This window comes from Salmo salar, chromosome ssa01 (genome assembly GCF_905237065.1).
Source record: "Salmo salar chromosome ssa01, Ssal_v3.1, whole genome shotgun sequence".
NCBI classification, from domain to species: domain Eukaryota; kingdom Metazoa; phylum Chordata; class Actinopteri; order Salmoniformes; family Salmonidae; genus Salmo; species Salmo salar.
Window position 1 is genome coordinate 97,501 of NC_059442.1, and position 27,109 is coordinate 124,609.

At 44.5% G+C, this 27,109-nt stretch overlaps 1 protein-coding gene across 1 annotated transcript; it reads left to right on the forward strand.

Moving 5' to 3' along the window:
* The first annotated feature begins 3,153 nt into the window (after positions 1-3,153).
* On the forward strand, positions 3,154-22,062 carry LOC123729278 (lethal(3)malignant brain tumor-like protein 2). The gene is made up of 14 exons (XM_045703739.1): positions 3,154-3,317; positions 3,502-3,995; positions 4,232-4,379; positions 4,766-4,899; positions 5,033-5,156; positions 7,160-7,242; positions 7,372-7,489; positions 7,673-7,807; positions 13,450-13,538; positions 13,696-13,945; positions 14,030-14,091; positions 14,267-14,371; positions 21,223-21,373; positions 21,918-22,062. The coding sequence occupies exons 2-14, from the start codon at positions 3,621-3,623 to the stop codon at positions 21,956-21,958; spliced, it is 1,815 nt and encodes a 604-aa protein (XP_045559695.1). The 5' UTR covers positions 3,154-3,317; positions 3,502-3,620; the 3' UTR covers positions 21,959-22,062.
* The last annotated feature ends 5,047 nt before the right edge of the window (positions 22,063-27,109 follow it).

Here is a 27,109-nt window from a genome sequence, read left to right on the forward strand (position 1 = left end):
AGTGTATGTGTGTAGAGTCCAGTGTATGTGTGTGGAGTCCTGTGTGTGTGTGTGTGTGTGTGTGTGTGTGTGTGTGTGTGAAGTCCAGTGTGTGTGTGTGTGTGTGTGTGTGTGTGTGTGTGTGTGTGTGTGTGTGTGTGTGTGTGTGTGTGTGTGTGTGTGTGAGTCCAGTGTGTGTGTGTGTGTGTGTGTGTGTGTGTGTGTGTGTGTGTGTGTGTGTGTGTGTGTGTGTGTGTGTGTGTGTGTGTGGATTCCAGTTTGTGAGTAGAGTCCAGTGTGTGTTTGGAGTCCAGTGGGTGAGTGGAGTCCAGTGTGTGTAGACTCTAGTGTGTGTGGAGTCCTGTGTGTGAGTAGAGTCCAGTGTGTGAGTAGAGTCCAGTGTGTGAGTAGAGTCCAATGTGTGTGTGGAGTCCAGTGTGTGAGTAGAGTCCTGTGTGTGAGTAGAGTTCAGTGTGTGTAGTCCAGCTTGTGTGTGGAGTCCAGTTAGTTTGTAAATTCCGGTGAGTGAGTAGAGTCCAGTGTGTGAGTGGAGTCCAGTATGTGTGTGGAGTCCAGTGTGTGTGTGTGTGTGTGTGTGTGTGTGTGTGTGTGTGTGTGTGTGTGTGTGTGTGTGTCTAGTCCTGTGTGTGTGTGTGAGAAGCGTCCAGTGCGTCTGTGGAGTCTAGTGTGTGTGTGTGTGTGTGTGGCGTCCAGTGTGTGAGTTAATTCCAGTGCGTGTGTAGATTCCAGTGGGTGTGTAGTGTCCAGTATGAGTGTCCAGTGTTTGTAGAGTCCAGTGTGTGAGTAGAGTCCAGTGCGTGTGTATTGTCCAGTGCCTGTGTAGAGTCCAGTGTGTGAGTAGAATCCATTGAGTGTGTAGAGTCCAGTGCGTGTGTAATGTCCAGTGCTTGTGCGTGTGTATAGTCCAGTGTTTGTGTGTGTGTGTGTATAGTCCAGTGTTTGTGTGTGTGTGTGTGTGTGTGTGTGTGTGTAGAGTCCAGTGCGTGTGTCGAATCCAGTGCAGGTAGTCCAGGTCGCCATTTGATTAGTTATTTAGCAGTTTTTTGGCTTGGGGGTTGAAGCTTTTCAGGGTCCTTTTAGTTCCAGACTGGGTGCATTGGTACCGCTTGCCATGCGATAGCAGAGAAAACAGTCTATTTTTTTTATTTTACAATTTTTTAACGAGGCAAGTCAGTTAAGAACAAATTTTTATTTTCAATGACGGCCTAGGAACAGTGGGTTAACTGCCTTGTTCAGGGACAGAATAGCATATTTTTACCTTGTCAGTTCGGGGATTCGATCTTGCAACCTTTCGGCGACTAGTCCAACGCTCTAACCACTAGGCTACCTGCCGCCAATGGCTTGGGTGGCAGGTGTCTTAGACAATTATTTTGTCCTCCCTCTAACACCGCCTGGTATAGAGGTCCTGGATGGCAGGGAGCTCGGCCCCAGTGATGTACTGGGCTGTACTCATCACCTTCTGTAGTGCCTTGCAGTCAGGTACCTTGCAGTTGCCGTACCGAGCAGTGATACAACCAGTCAGAATGCTTTCAATAATGCAGTTGTATAACTTTTTGAGGATCTGAGGGCCCATGCCAAATCTTTACAGCCCCCTGAGGGGTAAGAGGCTGTCATGCCTTATTCACAACTGTGTGGGTGTCTGTGGAACATGTTAATTCATTAGTGATGTGGACATGTTAGTTCCTTTATGATGTGGACATTGTAGTGGAGCTCAGGACCTGCACCACTACAGCCCCATCGATGTGGATGGGGGTGTGTTCGCCCCTCCATTTCCTGTAGACCATGATCAGCTCCTTTGCCTTGCTGACGTTGAGGGAGAGGTCATTGTCGTAGCACCACACTGCCATGTCTTTGACCTCCTCCCTATAGGCTGCCTCATTGTAGCTGGTGATCTGTCATGTTGTCAGAGAACTTGATGATGGTGTTGGTGTCGTGTGCAGCCAAGCAGTCATGGGTGAACAGGGCGTACAGGAGGAGTAAGAATATGTTGAAGATAAATACATAACGCAGAGACAGAGGACGAGAGGTCAAAAGGACGAGAAGTCAATAGAGTAATAACGATTAAGGGAAATTGTGTTTTTTCTGTAATAGGGGATTATTGATCGCTGGTTCAGAGACATGGGAGGAATATGTCTTCTGAAATAGGATACTTGTTATTTGGCCCTTGGCTAGTTTTATTGCAAGGAATTCTAATTGGTCAACCACAGGCTAGGGCTGGGTTATAAATCTACATGTTGTCCCTTTGTTCTGTGGAGAGAATCACTGAGAGAGCATCACTGAGGACAGGGGAGAATGGCAATCTACCTCCCTGTATGATTTGTCCTCTTTGAATAAACCTATTTTCCTCCCCCTGATTTGCTTTGGAATTTGTGTTATTGAAGAATAACATAAATTGCTAACAGGGGACTAAGGGGACTAAGCAGACACCCCCGTGGGGCCCCCGTGATGGTCAGCGTGGCGGATGTGTTGTTGCCTACCCTGGATTATTGACTTCTGTGGGGTTAATGCGTGAATACTGTGATGGACATGTATCTACATATCTTTTTAAAACCCTGTTTTAGCTGTGTGGGTGCAATTTGGTGCCTCTATCACCAAAGTTACAATCCAAAAACATAGCTGCCCCACTACATGGAATTTTATGGCTCAGCTTCCAACATTATAACATCTATGGCACAATATGGGCAAATAATTGAAGGTAGTGATTTCAAAGTGGGTTATATTATATATCATTTGTAAGGTAATTTCATGACTTTTCAGAACCACTTGTCAAAGTTTCAAATGTATCAGGGGTTTATTTTTAAAGAAACTTATACATGTAATTCTGATATGTACCCTAGAGGTCAAAGGTCAAAGTTATGTTGACCTGAGCATTCGAAAATGTTTCAGATGGATAACTGTAAATCTACGTGTTCCAATGATATATGATTAGAGGGTATATGTGAGCAATAAATTGTTGATTGATATATACGTTGATCGATTACATTGGTTAATTGATTGGTTGATCATGCGAAAATATTTCTGATCATACAATACCACCAGTCCAGATCGCAGCTGCATGCCTGAAGCAGCTGAAAACTACAACTCCCAGAATTCCTTTCACAGGAATAAACACGAAGAAGCGGTAGGTGACTAACGTGTTACTGAGGCTGATTTTGCAAAGTTCCTTTTAAGCGAAGGGATTCAAGTGTACATTGCTAGAATACTAATAAACGAAAGTTAAGATTGCTTTTACAGTGTTGGTGAATGGTAGAATAGATTCGGGGAAACGCATAGCGAGGTTACTGCACTAATACTCTGTTAGCCTGCTAGCTAGCAAGGTAGCAAACTAATGTGTTAATTGTTGAATGCCACTGGATGTGCAATCAGCACTGTTATGTTCGATATTAGAGAAGACATGAAGATTTTGTTTAAAGTATAGAATACACTTCTGATGCAAGGAGCACAGGTCCCCTTTTAACCAATAATGTGATGTCAAATTCAATCTTGCCCCTTTGGTTACAGAGTGCAGCCCCAGGAGCAGTGGTATGACATCACACGAGACAACAAGAAGGAAGCCCTGACTCTAGACTTGAACTGCCTGACATCATTCTCAAAACAGTCCAATCACGTGCCAGAAGACGATGCCTGACCGCTGTGTGGCATATGGGTGTGGCAAGTCGTGGGACGATGGTGTTACTCTGTACAATTTCCCCAACAATGACACAGAGGAGTTTCACAAATGGGAGAAGCAGGTCCAGCGGACACGGAGCAACTGGACCGCCTCGCCGAACTCCCAGCTTTGCTGTGAACACTTCGGTAAGGAGTGTTTTGAAAACAAGCCCTACCCCGTCCTCAAGGCTCTCGCTGCCAAAGGACAGCTGAAGCTGAAGTATGGGGCTGTCCCCACAGTGTTCATACGGCCCCCCTGCACCTCCTGTGAGGGCTTCGGCTGCAGCGTGTGCACCCCCAAAGCTCAGAGACGTGGCGTCCCTGTAGAACCACAGGAATATGACACTGTGAGTCTGTGACCGTTAGTGTTGTGTGTCAGTGTCCACCTGACATTGAGGAAAAAACAGCGCAATACCATACTTTAGTAAACAAGCGGTAGCTTGATAGATTTATAACATAAGGTTGATAATCTGTGATGTTAAAGACAGTATATTTAATAGCTAAAGCACAGTTCCATGTTTCAGAATAGTTCAAATCATACATGACCCTCTCTCTTACCCAACCTTGTTCCTCTCTCTGAAAGGAGGATGTTGAGGGGGGCCCTCTGCAGTCGGATGACACTGACGCAGAGGATGACGATGAAGATGACGACGAAGATGAAGATGATGAAGATGAGATGGATGATTCTTTTGGAGATTACTACTCTGCTCTCACTATAGATGACGGACCGGGTGAGGAAAGACTGTGTTAGCCTGTTGATATAAAGTGAATTAGTTAGCCTGTTGATATCAAGTGAATTAGTTAGCCTGTTGATATCAAGTGAATTAGTTAGCCTGTTGATATAAAGTGAATTAGTTAGCCTGTTGATATAAAGTGAATTAGTTAGCCTGTTGATATAAAGTGAATTAGTTAGCCTGTTGATATAAAGTGAATTAGTTAGCCTGTTGATATAAAGTGAATTAGTTAGCCTGTTGATATAAAGTGAATTAGTTAGCCTGTTGATATAAAGTGAATTAGTCAGCCTGCTAATATAAAATTCCAGGCAAGGATACTCATCATGGATCACCAAAACCACCGATCCTTTCTGTAACATATTCTCATCCTCTTCCCTACACAGTGGTGTGTGAGATGTGTGGCTTCAGCGGGACCAGAGACACCTTCTATTCCAAGACCAAGCGTTTCTGCAGCGTCTCCTGCTCCAGAGCCTACTCCTCCAACTGCAAGAAGTCCTCTATCCTGGCACGACTTCAGGTGAGAGAGAATATCTTTCTGTGTGTTACAGGTGGTGAGGCTAGATGTTTATAGACTTTATACTGTATAGCCTTTTATAAAGCCTTTTATATAGCATCACCCTTGTCTTCACTCAATGTTTTATTTTCTCCAGGGAAAGCCTCCCACCAAGAAGGCCAAGGTGCTGATTAAGACTGCCTGGTCCACCCAGATGGGGAACATGATTGCTTCTCTGGGAAGCAGTCAGGACAACAGCTCCAGCTCTACTGGACAGGATGGTGAGACCACTTGGAGGGCTTTTCCATTGCTGGGGTAGTGGAAAAGCCAAACTTTTAATTTGGCTCTATACTTCAGCATTTTGGATTTGAGAGAAAATGTTTCATATGAGGCGACATTGTCATATCTGTTTTGCGGTTTAGAAATGAAAGCACTTTATGTATCTAGTCTCCCCATTTTGAAGGTGTTATAAGTATTTTGACAATTTCATTTATAGTGTAATAAAGTAGTGAAAGGTTTAAGATTTGGTTCCATATTCCTAGCACACAATGACTTCATCAAGCTTGTGTATCTGCAAACTTGTTGGATTGTTTAACCTTTATTTAACCAGGCAAGTCAGTTAAGAACAAATTCTAATTTACAATGACGGCCTAACCCGTGCGACGCTGGGCCAATTGAATGCTGCTCTATGGGACTCCCAATCACGGATGGTTGTGATACAGCCTGGAATCGAACCAGGGTCTGTAGTGATGCATCTTGCACTGAGTTGCAGTGCCTTAGAACGCTGCGCAACTCGGGAGCCCATTTGCAGTTTGCTTTGGATTATGTTGTGCCCAATAGAAATGAAGGGTAAATAATGTATGATTACGGATAATCATGAATGAATCGTGAAAGATTATGAGTGAGAAAGTCCCCATTAGCTGTTGAAGAGGCAGCAGCTATTCTTCTTGGGGTCCACACAACATAGAACATGACAAAATACACAACACTAATGGACAGGAACGGCAACACACATTTAAACTAAGAACACTACGACTAAAGAACAATATGACAGTTTTTTTTTTATAGGAGGAGAAAATAAATACAAATAAATAATACTGAGAATAATGTGTGAGTGTGTGTGTACACGTTATTCCTTGAGTATTTTATATATATATATATATATCACACTACCGTTCAAAAGTTTGGGGTCACTTAGAAATATCCTTGCTTTTCAAAGAAAAGCAAATTGTTTTGTCCATTAAAAACATACACTTGATCAGAAATACAGTGTAGACATTGTTAATGTTGTAAATGACTATTGTAGCTGGAAATGGCTTTTTTAAATATTTTTTTATTATTATTATTATTTTTTATTATGGAATATCTACATAGGTGTACAGAGGCCCATTATCAGCAACCATCACTCCTGTGTTCCAATGGCATGTTGTGTTAGCTAATCCAAGCTTATCATTTTAAAAGGTTAATTGATCATTAGAAAACCCCTTTACAATTATGTTAGCACAGCTGAAAACTGTGCTAAGCAATAAAACTGGCCTTCTTTAGACTAGTTGAGTATCTGGGGCATCAGCATTTGTGAATTCGATTACAGACTCAAAATGGCCAGAAACAAAGAACTTTCTTCTGAAACACGTCAGTCTATTCTTGTGCTGAGAAATGAAGGCTATTCCATGCGAGAAATTGCCAAGAAACTGAAGATCTCATACACCGCTGTGTACTACTCCCTTCACAGAACAGCGCAAACTGTCTCTAACCAGAATAGAAAGAGGAGTGGGAGGCCCCGGTGCACAACTGAGAAAGAGGACAAGTACATTAGAGTGTCTAGTTTGAGAAACAGACGCCTCACAAGTCCTCAACTGGCAGCTTCATTAAATAGTACCCACAAAACACCAGTCTCAACATCAAGAGTGAAAAGGAGACTCCAGGATGTTGTCCTTCTAGGCAGAGTTGCAAAGAAAAAGCCATATCTCAGACTGGCCAATTAAAAAGAAAAGATTAAGATGGGCAAAAGAACACAGACACTGGACAGAGGAACTCTGCCTAGAAGGCCAGCATCCCGGAGTCACCTCTTCACTGTTGACGTTGAAACTGGTGTTTTGCGGGTACTATTTAATGAAGCTGCCAGAATTAAGTGTACATTGACAATATTAGTTAAAACATCACACCATTGCAGCCAGGAAGAAGAATCCTCTCAATCATTATATGTAAGTTACAAGAGGGGAAACATTTAGTTCCTTTCTGAGACAGACCTGTGTTAGTTCTCCCTTTTCCCCTTGTCATATAGCTGCAGCAACAGGAAACTTTGACTGGGGTGCTTACCTGGAGAAGGCAGGCTCTCTTGCTGCTTCAGTGGCCTGCTTCAGACATGCAAGTCTTCCTTTGCACTTATTAAAATACTATCCTATTTCATTTTAAAGTTGCGTAGCAATAAATTGCTTTCTTTATTCTACTGGTGAAGCAACGTTGCCGCTGTTCCCCTCCATTCCACCCCTGCAGGCGCCGCTCTGTGCCCAGTGGGATGACATCACAGTGAGGTTAAAGGTAGAGGTCCTGAACACTAGTGCCATCCTGCCCAGTAAAGTGTATTGGATCGCCAGCATCATCCAACTTGCAGGTCAGCCAAATACTCTGAAACTGATTGATGGGACATCTAAAAATGTCACCCTATTCCCTATATAGTGCACTACACAGGGATCAAGGTTCAATTTAGGAGGCATCCTGAGACATCAAACAATTTTGTTGTTGTTGTTGTCATGGACTGCATGTTAGTTTACCTCTTCCTCCCTCTGTTTTCCAGGCTATAAAGCTCGGTTGAGGTACGAGGGCTTTGAGGAGGACAGCAGCCAGGACTTCTGGTGCAGCCTGGGTTCTGGAGACATGTACCCCATCGGATGGTGTGCCATGACCGGCAAGCTGCTGGTGCCACCACAGGGTGAGTGACCTCCACAGGTATAGAGTACTATAGGTCTAAAAGTTTTAGTTAACATTTCTGTAAAAAAAAAAAAAATTGTGGGTAATGAGATCCCTTTTTTTAAGCAGTATCTGAAGAAGTGCAACAATTTGATTACACTTACAAAAAAAAGTGGGTTTATTAAATGTTTTGCTAGTGGATAAATACAGTGCATTCAGACCCCTTGACTTCTTCCACATTTTGTGGAAGTGTTGTACTATCACTTGTATTTTAGTGTATGTTGGGGATGTTGAGAGTGGGTGGGTTATGTTGGCAATATCCAAAGATTCTTGTGCTCTGTTTCTCTAAAGGATTTTAGTTTATTTATTTATTATTTTATTTTTTTCATGTAGCTTCTCTCTCAATCTCTCTTCCTCATTTTTCTTCATTTGACTTCTCCTCTTATAAGGGTTCATGTCTAGTTCAACAACAAGTCAGGATGGTATTTTGGGGCTTCCAGTCAGACTGGTGACATGGAACATTCGCAGGTTGTGGAGGGCAAATTAAGAGCTCCAGAGTATTTTCACATCTGAATACTGATAGGTGCGTTTCTTGAAGAAATGCAATATGTGTTAACAACCATACTAGATTGCGTAAAGCATGGTTTGGACTGGTTTTTCCATTCTAATTTTAACGGCAAAGCCAGGGAAGTCGCAATAGTGATTCACAAACGAGCACAGTTTTCACCCTCTCAGATCATTTCAGATCTTGGAGGACATTATACAATAGTTAGTGGACACTCTTCCAGACCCCTGTAGTACTTACAAATGTTTACGCCCCTAACTGGGATGACACTAGATTTAAGACATCTCTTTTAGCCTCTCTCCCTAATCTTGACACCCACTGCCTCATCTTCGGCGGGGTCTTTAACTATGTTATTGAACCATGACTCGACCGGTCTAATCCCAGAACTGTTACTCCTTCCAGGATGGCAAAAGCTCTTTCTACATTCACGACCCAAATGGGTTGTGTTTATCCATGGCGCTTCCTCCACCCGGTCACAAAAGACTTCTACTTTTCTCATGTTTATCAAGCCTACTCACCCATAGACTACATTTTTTTTTAGCGCCCTTCTCCCCTCAGTTAAAACTACAGAATATTCTGCTATAGTAATTTCGGACCATTCCCTCCCACATTCTGGACTTAGCTCTTACTCCGAACGCAAAAAACAGTTGACTTGGAGATTTAACACGGCCCTATTGTCTAACAAAGAATTCTGTAACTTTTTATTTCAACCAACATAAATGTATTCATTCAAAGGAATACAAATAACAACACCTCATCCTCTCTTCTTTGGGAGACTTTCAAAGCTGTATTACGGGGAAAGATCATTTCTTATAATGCTCATTATGTCAAACAAACAACTGAAACGTCAAGAACTGCTGGACTCAATCCTGGCAATAGACCGCCAGTATTAAACTTCACCATCCCCTGAATTATACGCAGAGAGGATAAAACTTCAAAGTGAATTTAATCTGCTTTCCACTGATAAAGCAGAGTTTCTGTTGCAACAAACAAAGGGGACGTACTACGAATATGGTGACAAGGCCAGCCGCCTTTTGGCACACCAACTTAAACGCCAGTCAGCATCTCAGTTATATAACTCTTCCTGTAATCTTACAAGTGATCCTCTAATATTTTATTCAAGTTTTGTGTCATTTTATTCTAACCTCTACAAATCCGAAACCCCATCAGATATTACGGCTATGGACAACTTTTTAAATAAATTGGATATTCCATTCATTTAGTAAGGACATCAGTGAAGTTCTGGACAACCCTCAATATCTCGATGAGATAACAAAGGGTCTAAAGTTAATGCAAAGTGGCAAGGCCCCAGGCCCTGATGGCTTCCCAATCGATTATTCAAAATAATTCGCAGATCAACTCGCCCCATTACTATTAGATGTGTTCACCGACTCGTTATCACAGGGCTCTCTCCCCACAACGCTAACTCAAGCCTCCATATTACTTATACTCAAAGATAAAGATCATTTCACTTTTGAGCTCTGATGTTAAACTATTAGCTAAGGTTCTAGCATGCCGGTTGGAACCCTGCCTCCAGGATGTCATATCTGATGATCAAATGGGTTTCATCAAAGGGCGACAACTGTTTTCCAATGTACGTCGTCTTTTGAACATTTATAATCTCTCCTTCTCTCTCCAGACCCCCAAATTGTTGTTTCTCTTGATGCTTTCGACCTGGTGGAGTGGGATTATTTATTTCAGTTTTGATAAGATTTGGTTTTGGGTCCAATTTCATCTCATGGATACGTCTGCTCTATTCTGCTCCTACGGCTAGCGTACACACCAACTCTCAACATTCAAATACTTTCGCCTCTCCAGAGGGACCCGTCAAGGGTGCCCTATGTCCACACTCCTTTTGCACTTGCAATAGAACTGCTTTCCTTGGCCTTAAAATGATTCACTGGAATCCACCGAGCTGGTGAAGAACACAAAGTGTCACAGTACGCAGATTATCTACTATTATATATCACTAACCCTGTGAACTCTGTCGAAAACATAATGCATATTTTAAAAACATTTGGATCATTCTCAGGTTACAAATTGAACTTTCAGGAAAATGAACGTTTTCCCATCAAGCCCACTGCCTTTACGTCTGTCGCCGTCTGGTTTTTCCTATTGAGGTGTGAATATAATGACAACAAAGAGTCAAAGTATTGGAGTGGCCATCACAAAGCCATGACCTCAATCCTATAGAAAATGTGTGGGCAGAACTGAAAAAGTGTGTGCGTGCAAGGAGGCCTACAAACCTGACTCCTTTTACACCAGCTCTGTCAGGAGGAATGGGCCAAAATTCACCCAACTTATTGTGGGAAGCTTGTGAAAGGCTACCCTAAACTTTTGACCCAAGTTAAACAATTTAAAGGCAAAGGATGGCTACTTTGAATTAAGAATCAAAAATATATTTTGATTTGTTTAACACTTTTGTTGGTTACTACATGATTCCATGTTTTTTTCATAGTTTTGATGTTTTCTATTATTCTACAATGTAGAAAATAGTAAAAATAAATAAAAACCCCTGAATGAGTAGGTGTCAATTTTTGACTGGTACTGTATGTATACATATGTGCGTATATTTATTATTTCCAATTGTACGTTTTATTTAATTTGTATATGTATGCTGCTTTTGTTAAGGGGAGGTGTTTCAGTAAGTATAAGGGGATAAAAGGATGTACCTGTTCAAGTTGTAATTTGTGTTTCTTTATATTGCCAATAAAAATATGTATACATTTTTTTTTATTTTTTTATAAAAAGTAATGCTACTCGAAACAAAAAGCTATGAGACTCGAAATTGAGCTCAGGTGCATCCTGTTTCCATCTAGATGTTTCTCAAACTTGATTGGAGTCCACATGTGGTTAATTCAATTGATTGCGTTCAACACCATAGTGCCCACAGAGCTCATCACTGAGCTAAGGACCCTGGGACTTAATACCTCCCTCTGCAACTGGATACTTGACTTCCTGACGGGCTGCCCCCAAGTGGTACAGGTACACGTCTGCCACGCTGACCCTCAACACTGGAGCCCCTCAAGGGTGCATGCTTAGTCCTGTACTCTCTGTTTACCCACGACTGTGTGACCAAACACGACTCCAACAACATCATTAAGTTTGCTGACGACAACAGTGGTAGGCCTGATTACCGACAACGATGAGACAGCCTATAGGGAGGAGGTCAGAGACCTGGCAGTGTGGTGCCAGGACAACAACCTCTCCCTCAATGTGAGAAAGACAAAGGAGCTGATTGTGGTCTACAGGAAAAGTTGGGCCGAACAGGCCCTCATTAACATTGACGGGGCTGTAGTGGAGCTGGTTGAGAGTTTCAAGTTCCTTAGTGTCCACATCACCAACAAACTATCATGGTCCAAACACACCAAGACAGTTGTGAAGGGGGGCACGACAACACATTTTCCCACCTCAGGAGACTGAAAAGATTTGTCATGGGTCCCCAGATCCTCAAAGTTCTACAGCTCCACCATCAGGAGCATGACCTGACCGGTTGCATCACGGGCTGGTATGGCAACTGCTCATTATCTGACCTTGAAGGCGCTGAAAAACGGTAGCAGAGAGAACATTCTATGACTAGGGTGACTGGAGTCTAAAGAGGGTAGTGCATACATCCCAGTACATCACTGGGGCCCAGTTCCTGCCATCCAGGACCTATATACTAGTCGGTGTCCAAAAAATTGTCAAAGACTCCAGTCACCCAAGTCATAGAATGTTCTCTCTGCTACTGCATGGCAAGCAGTACCGGAGTGCCAAGTCTAGGACCAAAGGGCTCCGTAACAGCTTCTACCCCCAAGCCATGAGACTGCTGAACAATTAATCAAATGGCTACCCGGACTATTCACATATCTATGCATAGTCATTTTTACCAGTACCTACGTGTACAATTAACTTACCTGTACCCCCAGCACATTGACTCTGTACCGGTACCCCCTGTATATAGCCTCGTTATTTTATCGTTTTACTTTTTATTATTTTTTTACTTAAGAAAATATTTACCAAATAAACTGAACTCTTTCTTGAACTGCATTGTTGGTTAAGGGCGTGTAAGTAAGCATTTCACGGTAAGGTCTGTTGTGTTCGGCACATGACAAATAAAGTTTGATTTGACATGATTTGGATAGGCACACCTGTCTATAAAAGTCCCACAGTTGACAGTGCATGTCACAGCAAAAATCAAGCCATGAGGTCAAAGGAATTGTCCATAGAGCTCAGAGACAGGAATGTGTTGAGGCACAGATCTGGGGAAGGGTTCCAAAAAATGTCTGTAGCATTGAAGGTCCCCAAGAACACAATGGCCTCCATTCTTAAATGGAAGAAATTTGGAACCAACAAGACTCTGCTTAGAGCTGAGAAAACAAGATTCTCTGGTCTGATGAAACCAAGATTTAACTCTTTGGCCTGAATGCCAAGCGTCATGTCTGGAGGAAACCTGGCACCATCCCTACGGTGAAGCATGGTGGTGGCAGTATCATGCTGTGGGGACGTTTTTCAGCGGCAGGGACTGGGAGACTAGTCAGGATCGAGGGAAAGATGAACGAAGCAAGGTACAGAGGGAAACTTGATGAAAACCTGCTCCAGAGCGCTCAGAACCTCAGACTGGGGCGAGGGTTCACCTTCCAACAGGACAACGCAGGAGTGGTTTCGGGACAAGTCTCAATATCCTTGAGTGGCCCAGCCAGTGACCTGAAAATAGCTGTGCAGCGACACTCCCCATCCAACCTGACAGAGCTTGAGGATCTACAGAGAAGAATGGGAGAAACTCCCCAAATACAGGTGTGCCAAGCTTATAGCGTCATACCCAAGAAGACTCGAGGCTGTAATTGCTGCCAAAGGTGCTTCAACAAAGTACTGAGTAAAGGGTCTGAATACTTATGTTAATGTAATATTTCAGTTTTTTATATTTTATAAATTTGCAAACATTTCTAAAAAAAACAGTTTTGCTTTCTCATTATGGGGTATTGTGTTTAGATAGATGAGAAAAAACAAACAATTTAATCAATTTTAGAATAAGACTGTAACGTAACAAAACGTGGAAAAATTGAAGGGGTCTGAATAGTTTCCGAATGCACACTATTGGTTGTGTGTCCCTTTTCTAGCTGTGCACCAGAACATCTCTGACTGGAAGGAGTACCTGATGAACCGACTGGTTGGAGCCAGAACTTTGCCTGTGGACTTCTATATGAAGGTAACACTTGTGTCAGACATACTTTTTCTTTGTGGTAGAACCAACCAAATTACCACATCTCTCCACCACCGCCCCTTGTCTCTGTAATGGCCTTCCCTTCTCTCTGCATGTGTCTCCCCCCTCCTCTCTCTCTCTTTTTCTCCTTTCTCCCTCTCAGCTGGCAGAGAGTATGAAGTGTCCGTTCCGTACTGGCATGCGTGTGGAGGTGGTGGACCGCACTCTGGTGAGCCGGACACGGCTGGCAGTGGTGGACACTGTAACCGGAGGCCGCCTAAGACTGGTCTATGAGGACGGGGAACAGGAGGCCAAAGGGGAGCCCCTCTCTGACGTCTGGTGCCACATGTGGAGTCCCCTTCTGCACCCAGTGGGCTGGTCCAGCAAAGTGGGCCACGTCATCAAACCGACTGGTACGGGATTAAACCAACTGGTGCACGGTGGGGGGGGGGGGGGGGTTGTTTTCTATGTTGATAATATGAAACGTTTTTCCACAGATGTTGACCACCCAACATTCCGTAAGGTGTACTGTGACAGCGTCCCCATGCTGTTTAAGAAGGTCAGTGTACAGACTGATCACATTAATTAATGTCTATCTATAGCTCATTTGTTGATGGTTTGACTAACACCAGAGGAGTCTGCAAAAGAAGCGCTGTGTTTCTGCATGCCACAATGGCTTATTTCATGACTGGACTTTTATAACACAGTTATGCCTCTCTATGACTCCCCCACAGCCCAGGACTGTGTACATGGAAGGAGGCTTCTTTGAGGTGGGAATGAAGCTGGAGGCCATCGACCCTGTAAACCTGGGCAACATCTGTGTGGCCACTATACACAAGGTAATGATTGAGAGGATTTTCATTCTTGGCTGCAATGCTGTGATGTTTTAACTAATATTGTCTATGTACACTTAATTTGGCTCTATACTCCAAATATTTTGGACTTGATATTAAATGTTTTATATGATGTAAAAGAACAGAATGTCACCTTTTATTCGAGGGTATTTTCAAACATATGTTTTACGGTTTAGAAATGAAAGCAGCATGTATCTAGACCCTCCATTTGAAGGTGTCATAACCTCTTGAGGATACCCTAGGATAGGGGGCGCCACAGCGCATTTTGAAAAAATTAGTTCCCATTTTCAACGGCCTACTAATCAAACTCAGAAGCTAGGACATGCATATACTTATTATATATGGATAGAAAACACCCTAAAGTTTCTAAAACTCTTTGAATGGTGTCTGTGAGTATAACAGAACTCCTATGGCAGTCAAAACCCCGAGACCGATTGAAACAGGAAGTGGAATTCAGATTTGTGGACTCGACTTCTCATCTTTCCCTATTAATCACACCGTTAACAATGGTTCAGTGAGCACTTCCTATTGCTTCCACTAGATGTCGCCAGTCTTTTCACAGTGGTTTGAGCCTTATACAGTCGAAACTCAGTGAATGAGACGCGTTGGAAATTGGTCACAGGGGATGGGCCATCACCATTATGACGCCGGCGGCCATGTCTCACCCCCACCTTTGTAAACGGTTTGAAACACAATGAAATCATCCCCCTCGAATCTTATTGGCTCTCTTGGTGTTACAGGCCCTGAAGATTAATGTTTTACAACGTTTGACATGTTTGAAACGAACCTAAATGGGAAAAAAACGTTTTATTTCGAAACGGCTGTGCCGCCACGGCAGAGTATTTGGATACAGCATTCAGACGCGCTAACAACAGAAAGCTAATGGAACATAAATGATGGACTTTTTCGACCCGAAAATACATCTGTTGTGGACCTGGGATTCCTGGAAGTGCTTTCTGATGAAGACAACTAAAGGTAGGCGATTATTGACAATATTATACAAGATGAGATGTGACATGCGATTGTTCCAAGATGGCGCCGAGCTCGGTTTATTAGCTCATTTTCTGTGTATCGCATCTCCTTTTATCGCAAAGTGTGATTACCCAGTAAAGTTAATTTAAAATCTGGTATGACAGGTGTTCTCAAGAGATATTCATCTATAAATGTTAGATTGACAATATAAATTTACAAAATCGTTTTCGAATAGTAATAAATGGAATTATGCGCTGTTTCCCGGGACGCATTTGAGGGGAAAATAGTCAACGTTACGCGCCGATGTAAAATGCTGTTTTTATATATAAATATGACCTTTATTGAACAAAAGAATGCATGCATTGTATAACATGATGTCCTAGGTGTGTCATCTGATGAAGTTTGTAAAAGGTTAGTGCTGCATTTAGCTGTTTTTTGGTTATTTGTGATGCAAGTGGTTGGTCGGAAAATGGCTATGTTGCTGCTTTTTACGATGGACTCATCTAACATAATCTAATGATTTGCTTTTCCTGTAAAACCTTTTTGAAATCGGACGACGTGGGTCGATTCAGGAGAGGTGTATCTATAAAAAAAAAAAATAACTTTAAAAAAAAAACGGATTTTTTTTTTAATGCTAATTACGATATGATTTTACGCTGAAGAGGAAGTATTTGCACAAATGTACTTATAGTGTATTAAAGTAGGGATTAAAATTGATTTAATTGTAATTTTTTGTCAACGATCTACACAAAATGCTTTCAAAGGAAGATAATTATAACAGTTGAAAAAAGAAATTCAGTTGTAACAGTTGTAAAAAAGTGTTCAGTTGTAAAAAAAAAAAAGTGTTCTATCTTGATTTAGATAATTATTCAACCCCCTGAGTCAATGCATGTTAGAATGCCCTTTGGCAGTGATTACAGCAGTGAGTCTTTCTGGGTAAGTCTCTAAGATCTTTGCACACCTGGATTATACAATATTTGCACATTCTTTAAAAAACAAGTTGGTTATTGATCATTGCGAGACAGTCATTTTCATGTCTTGTCATAGATTCTAAAGCTGATTTTAAGTCAGAACTGTAACTCAGCCACTCAGGAACATTCGATGATGTCTTGGTAAACAACTCCACTGTAGATTTGGCCTTGTGTTTTAGGTTATTGTCCTGCTGAAATGTGAATTTGTCTTCCAGTGTCTGTTGGAAAGCAGACTGAACCAGGTTTTCCCGAAGAATTTTGCCTGTGCTTAGCGCTATTCCATTTATTTGTATCTTAAACTCTCTAGTCCTGGCTGATGACAAGCATACCCATAACATGATGCAGCCACCACCATGCTTGAAAATATAAAGAGTGGTACTCGTAATGTGTTGTGTTGGATTTGTCCCAAACATAACTTTCTTTTCAAGACATGAAGTTAATTTATTTTCCACAGTTTCTGCATTATTACTTCAGTGCCTTATTGCAAACAGGTTGCATGTTTTGGAATATTTTTATTCTGTACAGGCTTTCCCTTTTCACTCTGTCATTTAGGTTAGTATTGTGGAGTAACTCAAATGTTGATCCATCTTCATTTTCCTCGTATCGTAGCCATTAAACTCTGTAACTGTTTAAAAGCAGGGTTTCCCTAATTCGGTCCTGGGGACCCCAAGGGGTTCACGTTTTGGTTTTTGACCTAGCACTACTCAGCTGATTGAAATAATGAACTCATTATCAAGCTTTGATTATTTAAATCAGCTGTGTAGTGCTTTAATAGCTTCTTCTGTCCAACAAACTTGTGATTCAACCTGTTTTTTTTTGGTTGATTTATTTATTTTTATTTCACCTTTATTTAACCAGGTAGGCCAGTTGAGAACAAGTTCTCATTTACAACTGCGACCTGGCCAAGATAAAGCAAAAGCAGTTTGACAAAAACAACAACACAGAGTTACACATGGGATATACAAATGTACAATCAATACAATAGAAAATCTGTACATAGTGTGTGCAAATGAAGTAAGAAGGTAAGACAATAAATAGGCCAACAGTGGCGAAGTAATTACAATTTAGAAATGTACACTGGAATGATATATGTGCCGATGAGGATGTGCAAGTAGAAGTACTGGTGTGCAAAAGAGCAGAAAAACAAATGTGGGGATGAGGAAGGTAGTTGGTTGGATGGGCTATTTACAGGTGGGCTGTGTACAGCTGCAGCAATCGGTAAGCTGCTCTGACAGCTGACGCTTAAAGTTAGTGAGGGAGAAATAAGTCTCCAACTTCAGTGATTTTGCAATTTGTTCCAGTCATTGGCAGCAGAGAACTGGAAGGAAAGGGCACAAAGGAGGTGTTGGCTTTGGGGATGACCAGTGAAATATACCTGCTGGAGCGCGTGCTACTGGGTGGGTGTTGCTTTGGTGACCAGTGAGCTGAGATAAGCCGGAGATTTACCTAGCAAAGACTTATAGACGACCTGGAGCCAGTGGGTTTGGCGATGGATATGTAGTGAGGGCCAGCCAACAAGAGCATACAGGTCGCGGTGGTGGGTAGTATATGGGGCTTTGGTGACAAAAATGGATGGCACTGTGATAGACTGCATCCAATTTGCTGAGTAGAGTGTTGGAGGCTATTTTGTAAATGACATCGCCAAAGTCAAGGATCGGTAGGGTAGTCAGTTTTATGAGGGTATGTTTGGCAGCATGAGTGAAGGAGGTTTTGTTGCGAAATAGGAAGCCGATTCTCGATTTAATTTTGGAGATGCTTAATGTGAGTCTGAAAGGAGAGTTTACAGTCTAGCCAGACACCTCGGTATTTATAGTTGTCCACATATTCTAAGTCAGAACCGTCCAGAGTAGTGATGCTAGTCGGGCAGGCAGGTGCGGGCAGCGATCGGTTGAAGAGCATGCATTTAGTTTTACAATTATTTAAGAGCAGTTGGAGGCCACGGAAGGAGTGTTGTATGGTGTTGAAGCTCGTTCGGAGGTTTGGTAACACAGTGTCCAAAGAAGGGCCAGATGTATATAGAATGGTGTCGTCTGCCTGGAGGTGGATCAAAGAATCACCCGCAGCAAGAGCAACATTTTTATATATACAGAGAAAGAGTCAGCCCGAGAATTGAACACTGTGGCACCCCCATAGACTGCCAGTGGTCCGGACAATAGGCCCTCCAATTTGACACACTGAACTCTATCTGAGAAGTAGTTAGTGAACCAGGCGAGGCAGTCATTAGAGAAACCAAGGCTGTTGAGTCTGCCGATAAGAATACGGTGATTGACAGAGTCAAAATCCTTGGCCAGGTCGATGAAGACGGCTGCACAGTACTGTCTTTTATCGATGGCAGTTATAATATCGTTTAGGACCTTGAGGCGTGGCTGAGGTACACGGTCAGTTGCTGCGGGGGGTGCGGAGTTGTTGCCTGGGTTTGGGATAGCCAGGTGGAAAGCATTGCCAGCCGTAGAGAAATGCTTATTGAAATTCTCAATTATCGTGGATTTATCAGTGGTGAAAGTGTTTCCTAGTCTCAGTGCAGTGGGCAGCTGGGAGGATGTTCTCTTATTCTCCATGGACTTTACAGTGTCCCAAAACTTTGTGGAATTAGTGCTGCAGAATGCAGATTTCTGTTTGAAAAGCTAGCCTTGCTTTCCTAACTGACTATGTGTATTGGTTCCTGACTTCCCCTGAAAAGTTGCATACTCGCGGGACTATTCGGCTAGTGCAGTACGCCACAGGGTGTTTTTGTGCTGGTCAAGGGCAGTCAGGTCTGGACTGAATCAGGAGCTGTATCTGTTCTTAGTTGTAAATTTTTGAAAGGGGCATGCTTATTTAAGATGGTGAGGAAAGCACTTTTAAGGAACAACCAGGCATCCTCTACTGACGGGATGAGGTCAATATCCTTCCAGGATACCCGGCCAAGTCGATTAGAAAGGCCTGCTCGCAGAAGTGTTTTAGGGAGCGTTTGACAGTGATGAGGGGTGGTCGTTTGACTGCGGACCCACTACGGACACAGGCAGTGATCGCTGAGATCCTGGTTGAAAACAGCAGAGGTGTATTTAGAGGGCAAGTTGATCAGGATGATATCTATGAGGATGCTCTTATTTTACGGATTTGGGGTTGTACCTGGTAGGTTCCTTGATAATTTGTGTGAGATTGAGGGCATCTAGCTTTGATTGTAGGATGTCCGGGGTGTTAAGCATATCCCAATTTAGGTCACCTAGCAGTACGAACTCTGACGATAGATGGGGGGCTATCAATTCACATATGGTGTCCAGGGCACAGCTGGGAGCTGAGGGGGTCTATAACAAGCGGCAACAGTGAGGGACTTATTTCTGGAGAGATGGGTCTTTAAAAGTAGAAGCTCTCGAACTGTTTGGGTATAGACCTGGATAGTATAACAGAACTCTGCAGGCTATCTCTACAGTAGATTGCAATCGCCCCTTTAGCAGTTCTGTCTTGACGGAAAATGTTGTAATTGGGGATGGAAATTTCTGAATTTTAATTTGCCTTCCTAAGCCAGGATACAGACACAGCTAGGACATCTGGGTTGGCGGAGCGTGCTAAAGCAGTGAATAAAACAAACTTAGTGAGGAGGCATCTGATGTTAACATGCATGAAACCAAGGCTTTTACGATGCTGGGGGCTACAGGGCCTAGGTTAACCTCTCTACATCACCAGAGGAACAGAGGAGGAATAGGATAAGGGTGCGGCTAAAGGCTATAAGAACTGGTTGTCTAGTGCGTTGGGGACAGAGAATAAAAGGAGCAGATTTCTGGGGCGTGGTAGGATAGATTCAGGGCATCATTTACAGACATGAGTGAGTACAGTGGAGGTAAACCTAGGCATTGAGTGACGATGAGAGCGGTTATGCGTCTCTGGAGGCACCAGTTAAGCCACGTGAGGTCTCCGCATGTGTGGAGGGTGCGACAAAAGAGCTATCTAAGACATGTAGGGTGGGGCTGGAGGCTCTTTAGTGAAATAAAACAATAACTAACCTAAACAGCAGTAGACAAGGCATATTGACATTGGGGAGAGGCATGAGTAGCCGAGTGATCATAGGGTCCAATGAGCAGCATTAGGTGAGTCAGGGAGACGTTCGGTAGTCGCTACTACGTAGGCGAGCTGGAGACACGGTGATTCAGAAAGCTAGTGGGCGTGGCCAGCAGATGGATCTTCGGTGACGTCACAATGGAAAAGCCTGTTGAAACCACCTCGGACGATTACGTCGGCAGACCAGTCGTGATGATCGGCTGGGCTCCGTGATGGCAATAAAGGGTTCAGGCCAATTGGCAAAAAGAGGTATTGCAGCCCAAGAATTAGCTGGTATACCTCTTCGGCTAGCCAGGAGATGGGCCTAGCTCGAGGCTAGCTCAAGGCTAACTGCTGCTTACTTCGGGACAGAGACGTTAGCCAGGAGTAGCCACTTCGATTTCAGCTAGCTAGCTGCAATGATCCGGTGTAAAGGTCCAGAGCTTGCTGTAGGAACTGAGATGTGGTTGAGTAAAACAGTCTGATATGCTCTGGGTTGATATCGCGCTGTGCAGACTGGCAGGTATTGACCGAGCTGAGGCTGGCTGGTGTCAGAGTTAACAGTGAAGACACCTAGCAGTGGCTAACTGACTACTAGCTAGTTAGCTGGCTAGCTTCTGATGGGGTTCGGTTCTAAAGTATAAAAATAGCAGATCCGTACCACATTGGGTGAGGCGGGTTGCAGGAGAGTATATTCAGTCCGTAGATGGAAATTGAGACTAAAATATATACGAAATATATATAAAAAAACAAGGAAAACTATTATTTACACGGGACAAGACAAAAACACACGTCCGACTGCTACACCATCTTGGATTACCTTGAAATGGAGTCTAGTAGCAAGGTAACTGTTGTAACTCTCTCGCTATCTCCCAGGTGCTGTTGGATGGCTACCTGATGGTGGGCATTGATGGCACAGATGGGTCGGGTGATGGGTCCGACTGGTTCTGCTACCATAGCTTCTCCCATGCCATCCTACCCAAGGGATACTGCCAGAAGCACAACATACAGCTCACACCACCCCCTGGTAATACCCTACACTCTCTACTCTCTCTACTCTCTCTCTCTCTCTCTCTCTCTCTCTCTCTCTCTCTCTCTCTCTCTCTCTTCCTCTCTCTCTCTCTCTCCTCTCCCCTACTCTCTCTCTCCTTACTCCTCTCTCTCCCCACTCACTCTCTCTCTCTCCCCCTACTCTCTCTCTCTCCCCTACTCTCTCTCTCTCCCCACTCTCTCTCTCTCCCCACTCTCTCTCTCCCAACTCTCTCTCCTCTCTCTCCCCAACTCTCTCTCTCTCTCTCTCCCCAACTCTCTCTCCCCTACTCTCTCTCCCTCTCCCCTACTCTCACTCTCTCTCCCCTATTCTCTCTCTCCACCTCCCCCACTCTCCCTCTCCTCTACACACGCTCCTCTACTCTCTCCCCTCTGCTCTTTCTTTTCCTCTTTCCTTGTTGCTCTGGTTTACTGTTTTGGGCAAACACCACCTGTTTGGTGAATCTGTAATAAGAATTAAGTGAGTGGTTCCCCATGCAGTGTCATATCCCTTATACCGTGGCATATTCATCTTTCTGCAGGCTATGACTGGAAAAACCTTCTCCTGGGCAAAATACCTTGAGGAGAAGGGAGCCAGAACAGCGCCAGCACAGCTCTTCAACACGGTAACTCAAAGCTGTTTATATACCCAGTGTCATACAGGTAGGTACCCAGTCTCCAGTATATGGACTTATGAGAAGCTATTGGTACTGAGAGAGGTTTGGAAACACTGCATTCTCGGTTCTATGGTGTGTGGGCGGCGTGACTGCGTGTATCCTACAGGAGCGGCTCTAGGTCACGGCTTCACTCAGAAAATGAAGTTGGAAGCTGTGGACCTGATGAGCCGTGGCTGGTGTGCGGCCACCGTGGAGGCGCTGTGTGGGCGGCTGCTGCTGCTGCACTTTGATGGCTGGGAGCCAGACTTTGACCAGTGGGTGGACGTTCAGTCACCAGACATCTACCCTGTGGGCTGGTGCGAGGTCACGGGATACCAGCTCCAGCCACCCATTGGACCAGGTAAGAACTGAGGACTCAGCAGCTTGGTCTCATAGACTAGACATAACATAGTAAATTCAAATCTGAGACACTCAAATGCGTATGATATGTTAAATTGGTATGGTCCATAAGATGGGTTACTTAAGGTAAATCGAAATGTGTTTGGTCGGGGTGGATGGGTGGGCATATAAGCGCTAATGTTTAGCAACCAAAGGTTGCCTGTTCAAATCGCTTCACAGGTAACTTTGGAACTTTTTCCGGTTTACTCCTGGGTCCAGGTTGGACCGAGGGATGGACTAACAAACACACACCCGCTGTTTGGTTGATGTTTTGAGGTGCGTTTGTTTGACATGTTTGTGTTCTCCTTTTCGTAGATCCTGTTGCAAAGTCGCAGAAACACAAGCCTATGGAGGAAAAAGAGTACGTCCTCCCAAAACCATCCCACACCACAGATACTAACTAAAACAGATAACCCACTTTTAAATTCAACCATGCAACAATGTTTTCCTCTGTTGTAACGTCCTCTCTTTGCACGTTCCAGAGAAAAGGATGGTGAAGAAGAAACTGGCAAACCTCATCTCCAAGAACCGCCCAAGACGCCCGCCGAGCCAACAGTTCTAAACCTGAGGCCGGAACCCCACAACAGTCTGAACCTGAGGCCGGAACCCCACAACAGTCTGAACCTGAGGCCGGAACCCCACAACAGTCCGAACCGAGGCCGGAACCCCACAACAGTCTGAACCTGAGGCCGAACCCCACAAAGTAGACCACACATCTCTCACACAGCAGATTAAGGCTGAACGAGGAGCAGGAGAGTGAGAGACCACACATCCTGTAATGACTTCCATTCCAGCCATACCAGATGTGGTTGATAACTTGAAGAGAGAGAACATAGAGATGATTATTGAATGCCTTTACTTTTCTTAATTGCTCACTGTGTTTGTTCTCTCGCTCTCTCCAGTCATAGCAGTGAAGGTGGAGGAGGTGGAGACCCCCCATCGCACCGACCCTGCCAGGAGGCCCCGGTCCCTCCGATCCTCCCTGGGGGGTCAAGCAGGAGCCACAGGGAGAGGACCAGCAGAAAGCGGAAGCAACAGACAGAGGTGGAACCGATGGAACGTTGAGACTCACTGAAATGGATATACCCTAATACAATTATCCAAACTGACAGTAGATTAATGTCTGTGGTTAACTTGTCTCTACACCATCACAGCCTTAAATCACTACACTACTGATCGCTGTGGAGCACCTGAACCTGAAGATCAGATGAGTCTGTTGAGCTGAGCTGGTCCCACTTCTGAACATTCTCAGCTCTGAGCTGAATAAAACTGTTCCAGCTTTAACAGAAAGGCCAGTACTGTGACACCACGTTAAGGACATTCTTTCACACCGTTGAATAACAAACACCCAGTCGATGTTGTTGTATAATGTTTATTTGTTTTATATCCAGATTCCTTTCGTTGTTGTATATACTATCCTGAATTAAAGTACTTCAGTGAACTGGTTGCTCTGAGTGTCTGTAGGAATTATGACCTTCCTTCAACGTTTTCACATTTTACTGACTAAAACTAGGATCTGCTATTGAAACACATGCGCTTACCACACACCGAGACAGTAGAGTTATGTACTGGTAGGAACCTAGCTTTGAGCGTTTATTATGCCAAACTTTTTCCACACTGAACAAGAATCTCACTTGACAAAATTGTTCATTCTTTATTTCTATCTCCGTAACATTCAAAAATGTTTTCAAAGTGGGTAAAAGAAAGTGCAATTAACGCGTTACTATATGTCGTTAATGGCCATTAGAGTGAGTGTTCAGGTACAGTGGGAATGTGGAGATTGGGAAGGTAAATGTTAGAGCTCCCTACAGTTTGGTTTCACTAGCAAAAAGCATCAGCATAGCGGACTAAATCTCATAATGTAACATTTTAAAATGTTAGTATGAATTAGAACATTTTCAACAGGAAGCCACTCAATATAGGAAATAACATACAGTATAATCCTGGTGTTAAAGAAAAGTTTCAACACTATTGAAATTCTACATCTTTTTTCTACCCTCTTCAGAACAGCATCCGTCTATGAAGACCCCTGTGTGTCTGTCTTAGTATGTGTTGGTCTGTTCTGTGTTGAGTTGTGCATATCTACAGAAGTCAAAGCCTTGAGGGAGACAAGTGGAGGACATCCTCGACTGTTACATCTCCTCACCTGTAGTTACGTTAGCAATAGTTATAGCTCCCTCTAGTGACAGCTATGTAGCAATCAAACCACCTTGCTTCTCTTGGTGGTTTTCTTGGCGACGGTGGGCTTTGGGGTCTGAATCTTCTGCGAAGTTTTGGTTTTCACCACCTTGACCTGTCTGGGGGGCATTGTGGGGCAGGTTTGGGTTTGTGGACTTGGGGGTTTGAAACCTTGGGGGGGGCAGAGGGCAGGCTTTCCCCTCCAGGGGCAGGACCTTGAAGACGTAGACGTCCTTGACCCTCAGGCCTCGCAGCTCAGGTGGGTGGACACAGGTGGCCCGGACTTCAGGTTCACCTTCTCAATCCACCTGAGGCAAAGAGAGTAGGCTTTAACAAAGGCATTGTCATGTATGTTGAGTACAGCATATTTCTGAGTGGCCATTAATACATGATTGTGTGTTTACAGATTGTATGAGAGGTGAACATGAGGTGGGTTACAGCAACGTGTGTACATGAGCGAGAAGAAAGAGGGGGAGTTTGCAAGCATGTATCAGTGTGTGTATGTAATAGAGAGAGCATAATGTGCGAACGTGGTACATGCGTGGGGCAGCAGGGAGAGCAGTCACACAACAGAGGGGTTTCTCTGCCAGGTTGATGACCTCCAGGCCCGTCAGAGGGTTGAAGTCAGGCACCTCCTCTCTAGCTGGTTCCCCAGGTATAGACTCCTCAGACCAGCACCCAGCCCTGCCAGAGAGTCCTTAGACATCTGCAGGAGAACCACAAAACACAGGTGTGTAATGGGGAGGGAATAGGAGAGAAGAGAAACGGAAAGCATACGAGATACGCGAAAACTAGGAGAAAGTAGAGGAGTGACAGGAAAACCACCAGATGTACTGGCATGTAAATATATCCCCTCACCTTCTCCAAACCCATGCCGGTCCAAATACAGATCCTTCCAGTGCCCCAGCTAATGGCTGGAAAGCATGCGGTCCAATCCAGCTTAATGGGATTCCCAGACAACCGTAACTCTCCCAGGTTGCCTGTCTTGGCTAACGCATCACTGGGAACCTCCTTGAGCTTGTTCCTCCCAAGTGAAGAGTGTCGAGGTCGGGCCGGGTCAAATGCCCTGGGGCCACACCATTGATGAAGTTGGAGGTCAGATAGAGCCCCTCAGCTTCTCCGCCCCATTCAGGATCCCTGGCTCCAGCTTTATGGCGGGAGTTGTTTTCCATGTGGAAGGGGCCAGCAGGCCAGGCAGCAGTGAAGGCCCCCTTTGGGGAAGACTGTGAATTTGTTCTTCTCCAAGTGGAGGTAGGTGAGCTGAGGCATGCCCATGGGCGTCTCGGGTTGAGGGAGTCAAGCTCATTCTCGAGAGGTAAGGGTAGACCAGCCCTTTCATGCCATGGAATGCACCAGGCTCCACCTCCACAATCTTACAGCGCTGTAGATGGAGGGAGACTACCTTGGCAACGCCCGGGAAAACTGTTGGCAGGGATGTGGTGGAAGTGGTTGCCCGCAGGTCGAGAGGAGGAGCAGTGTCGGGGGGAGAAGCCGAAGGGGGGACTTTGGTGTGGCCGCGGTTCTCACAGGAGGGGAGTGGTGTGTCTCACCCTGAGGGGAACAGTGGAGGACAGGAGGGTATGGATAAGGGAGGACAGGGAGGTATGGATAAGGGAGGACAGAGAGGTATGGATAAGGGAGGACAGGAGGGATGGGTAAGGGGAGGGACAGGAGGGATGGGTAAGGAGGACCAGAGGGATGGGTGTAAGGGAGACAGGTAAGATGGATAAGGGAGGACAGGAGGATGGATAAGGGAGGACAGGAGGGGTGGATAAGGGGGAGGACAGGTGGGATGCATAAGGAAAGACAGGAGGGATGGATAAGGGAAGGACAGGTAAGATGGATAAGGGAGGACAGGAGGGTGGATAAGGAGGACAGGTGGGATGCATAAGGGAGGACAGGCGGGATGGATAAGGGAGGACAGGAGGGATGGATAAGGGAGGACAGGAGGGGTGGATAAGGGAGGACAGGTGGGATGCATATAAGGGAGGACAGGCGGGATGGATAAGGAGGACAGGAGGGATGGATAAGGGAGGGACAGGAGGGGTGGATAAGGGAGGACAGGTGGGATGCATAAGGAAAGACGGGAGGGATGGATAAGGAAGGACAGGTAAGATGGATAAGGGAGGACAGGAGGGTGGATAAGGGGAGGACAGGAGGGATGGATAAGGGAGGACAGGTGGGATGCACAAGGGAGGACAGGCGGGATGGATAAGGAGGACAGGAGGGATGGATAAGGAGGACGAGGAGGGTATGGATAGGAAGGTGACTGGTAGCGGGATGGATAAGGGAGTGATCAGGAGGGATGGATAGGGAGGACGAGGCGGGATGGATAAGGGAGGACAGGAGGGATGGATAAGGGAGACAGGTGGGATGGATAAGGGAGACAGGTGGGATGGATAAGATAGAAGAGAGAGGGTTTGGTGAGGTAAATACATTTTTAGGATGGCAAGCTCATAACCCAAGTATCAAAATCTCAGCATCCCCCTCTCTCACCTCAC

Bases quoted from the DNA above. Each gene is read 5' to 3' on its own strand.
- LOC123729278 (XM_045703739.1), top strand. From the start codon at position 3,621: ATGCCTGACCGCTGTGTGGCATATGGGTGTGGCAAGTCGTGGGACGAT. The intron at 13,539-13,695 runs GTAACACTTGTG...TCTCCCTCTCAG, and splicing joins CTGTGGACTTCTATATGAAG to CTGGCAGAGAGTATGAAGTG. The intron at 14,372-21,222 runs GTAATGATTGAG...GCTATCTCCCAG, and splicing joins GTGTGGCCACTATACACAAG to GTGCTGTTGGATGGCTACCT.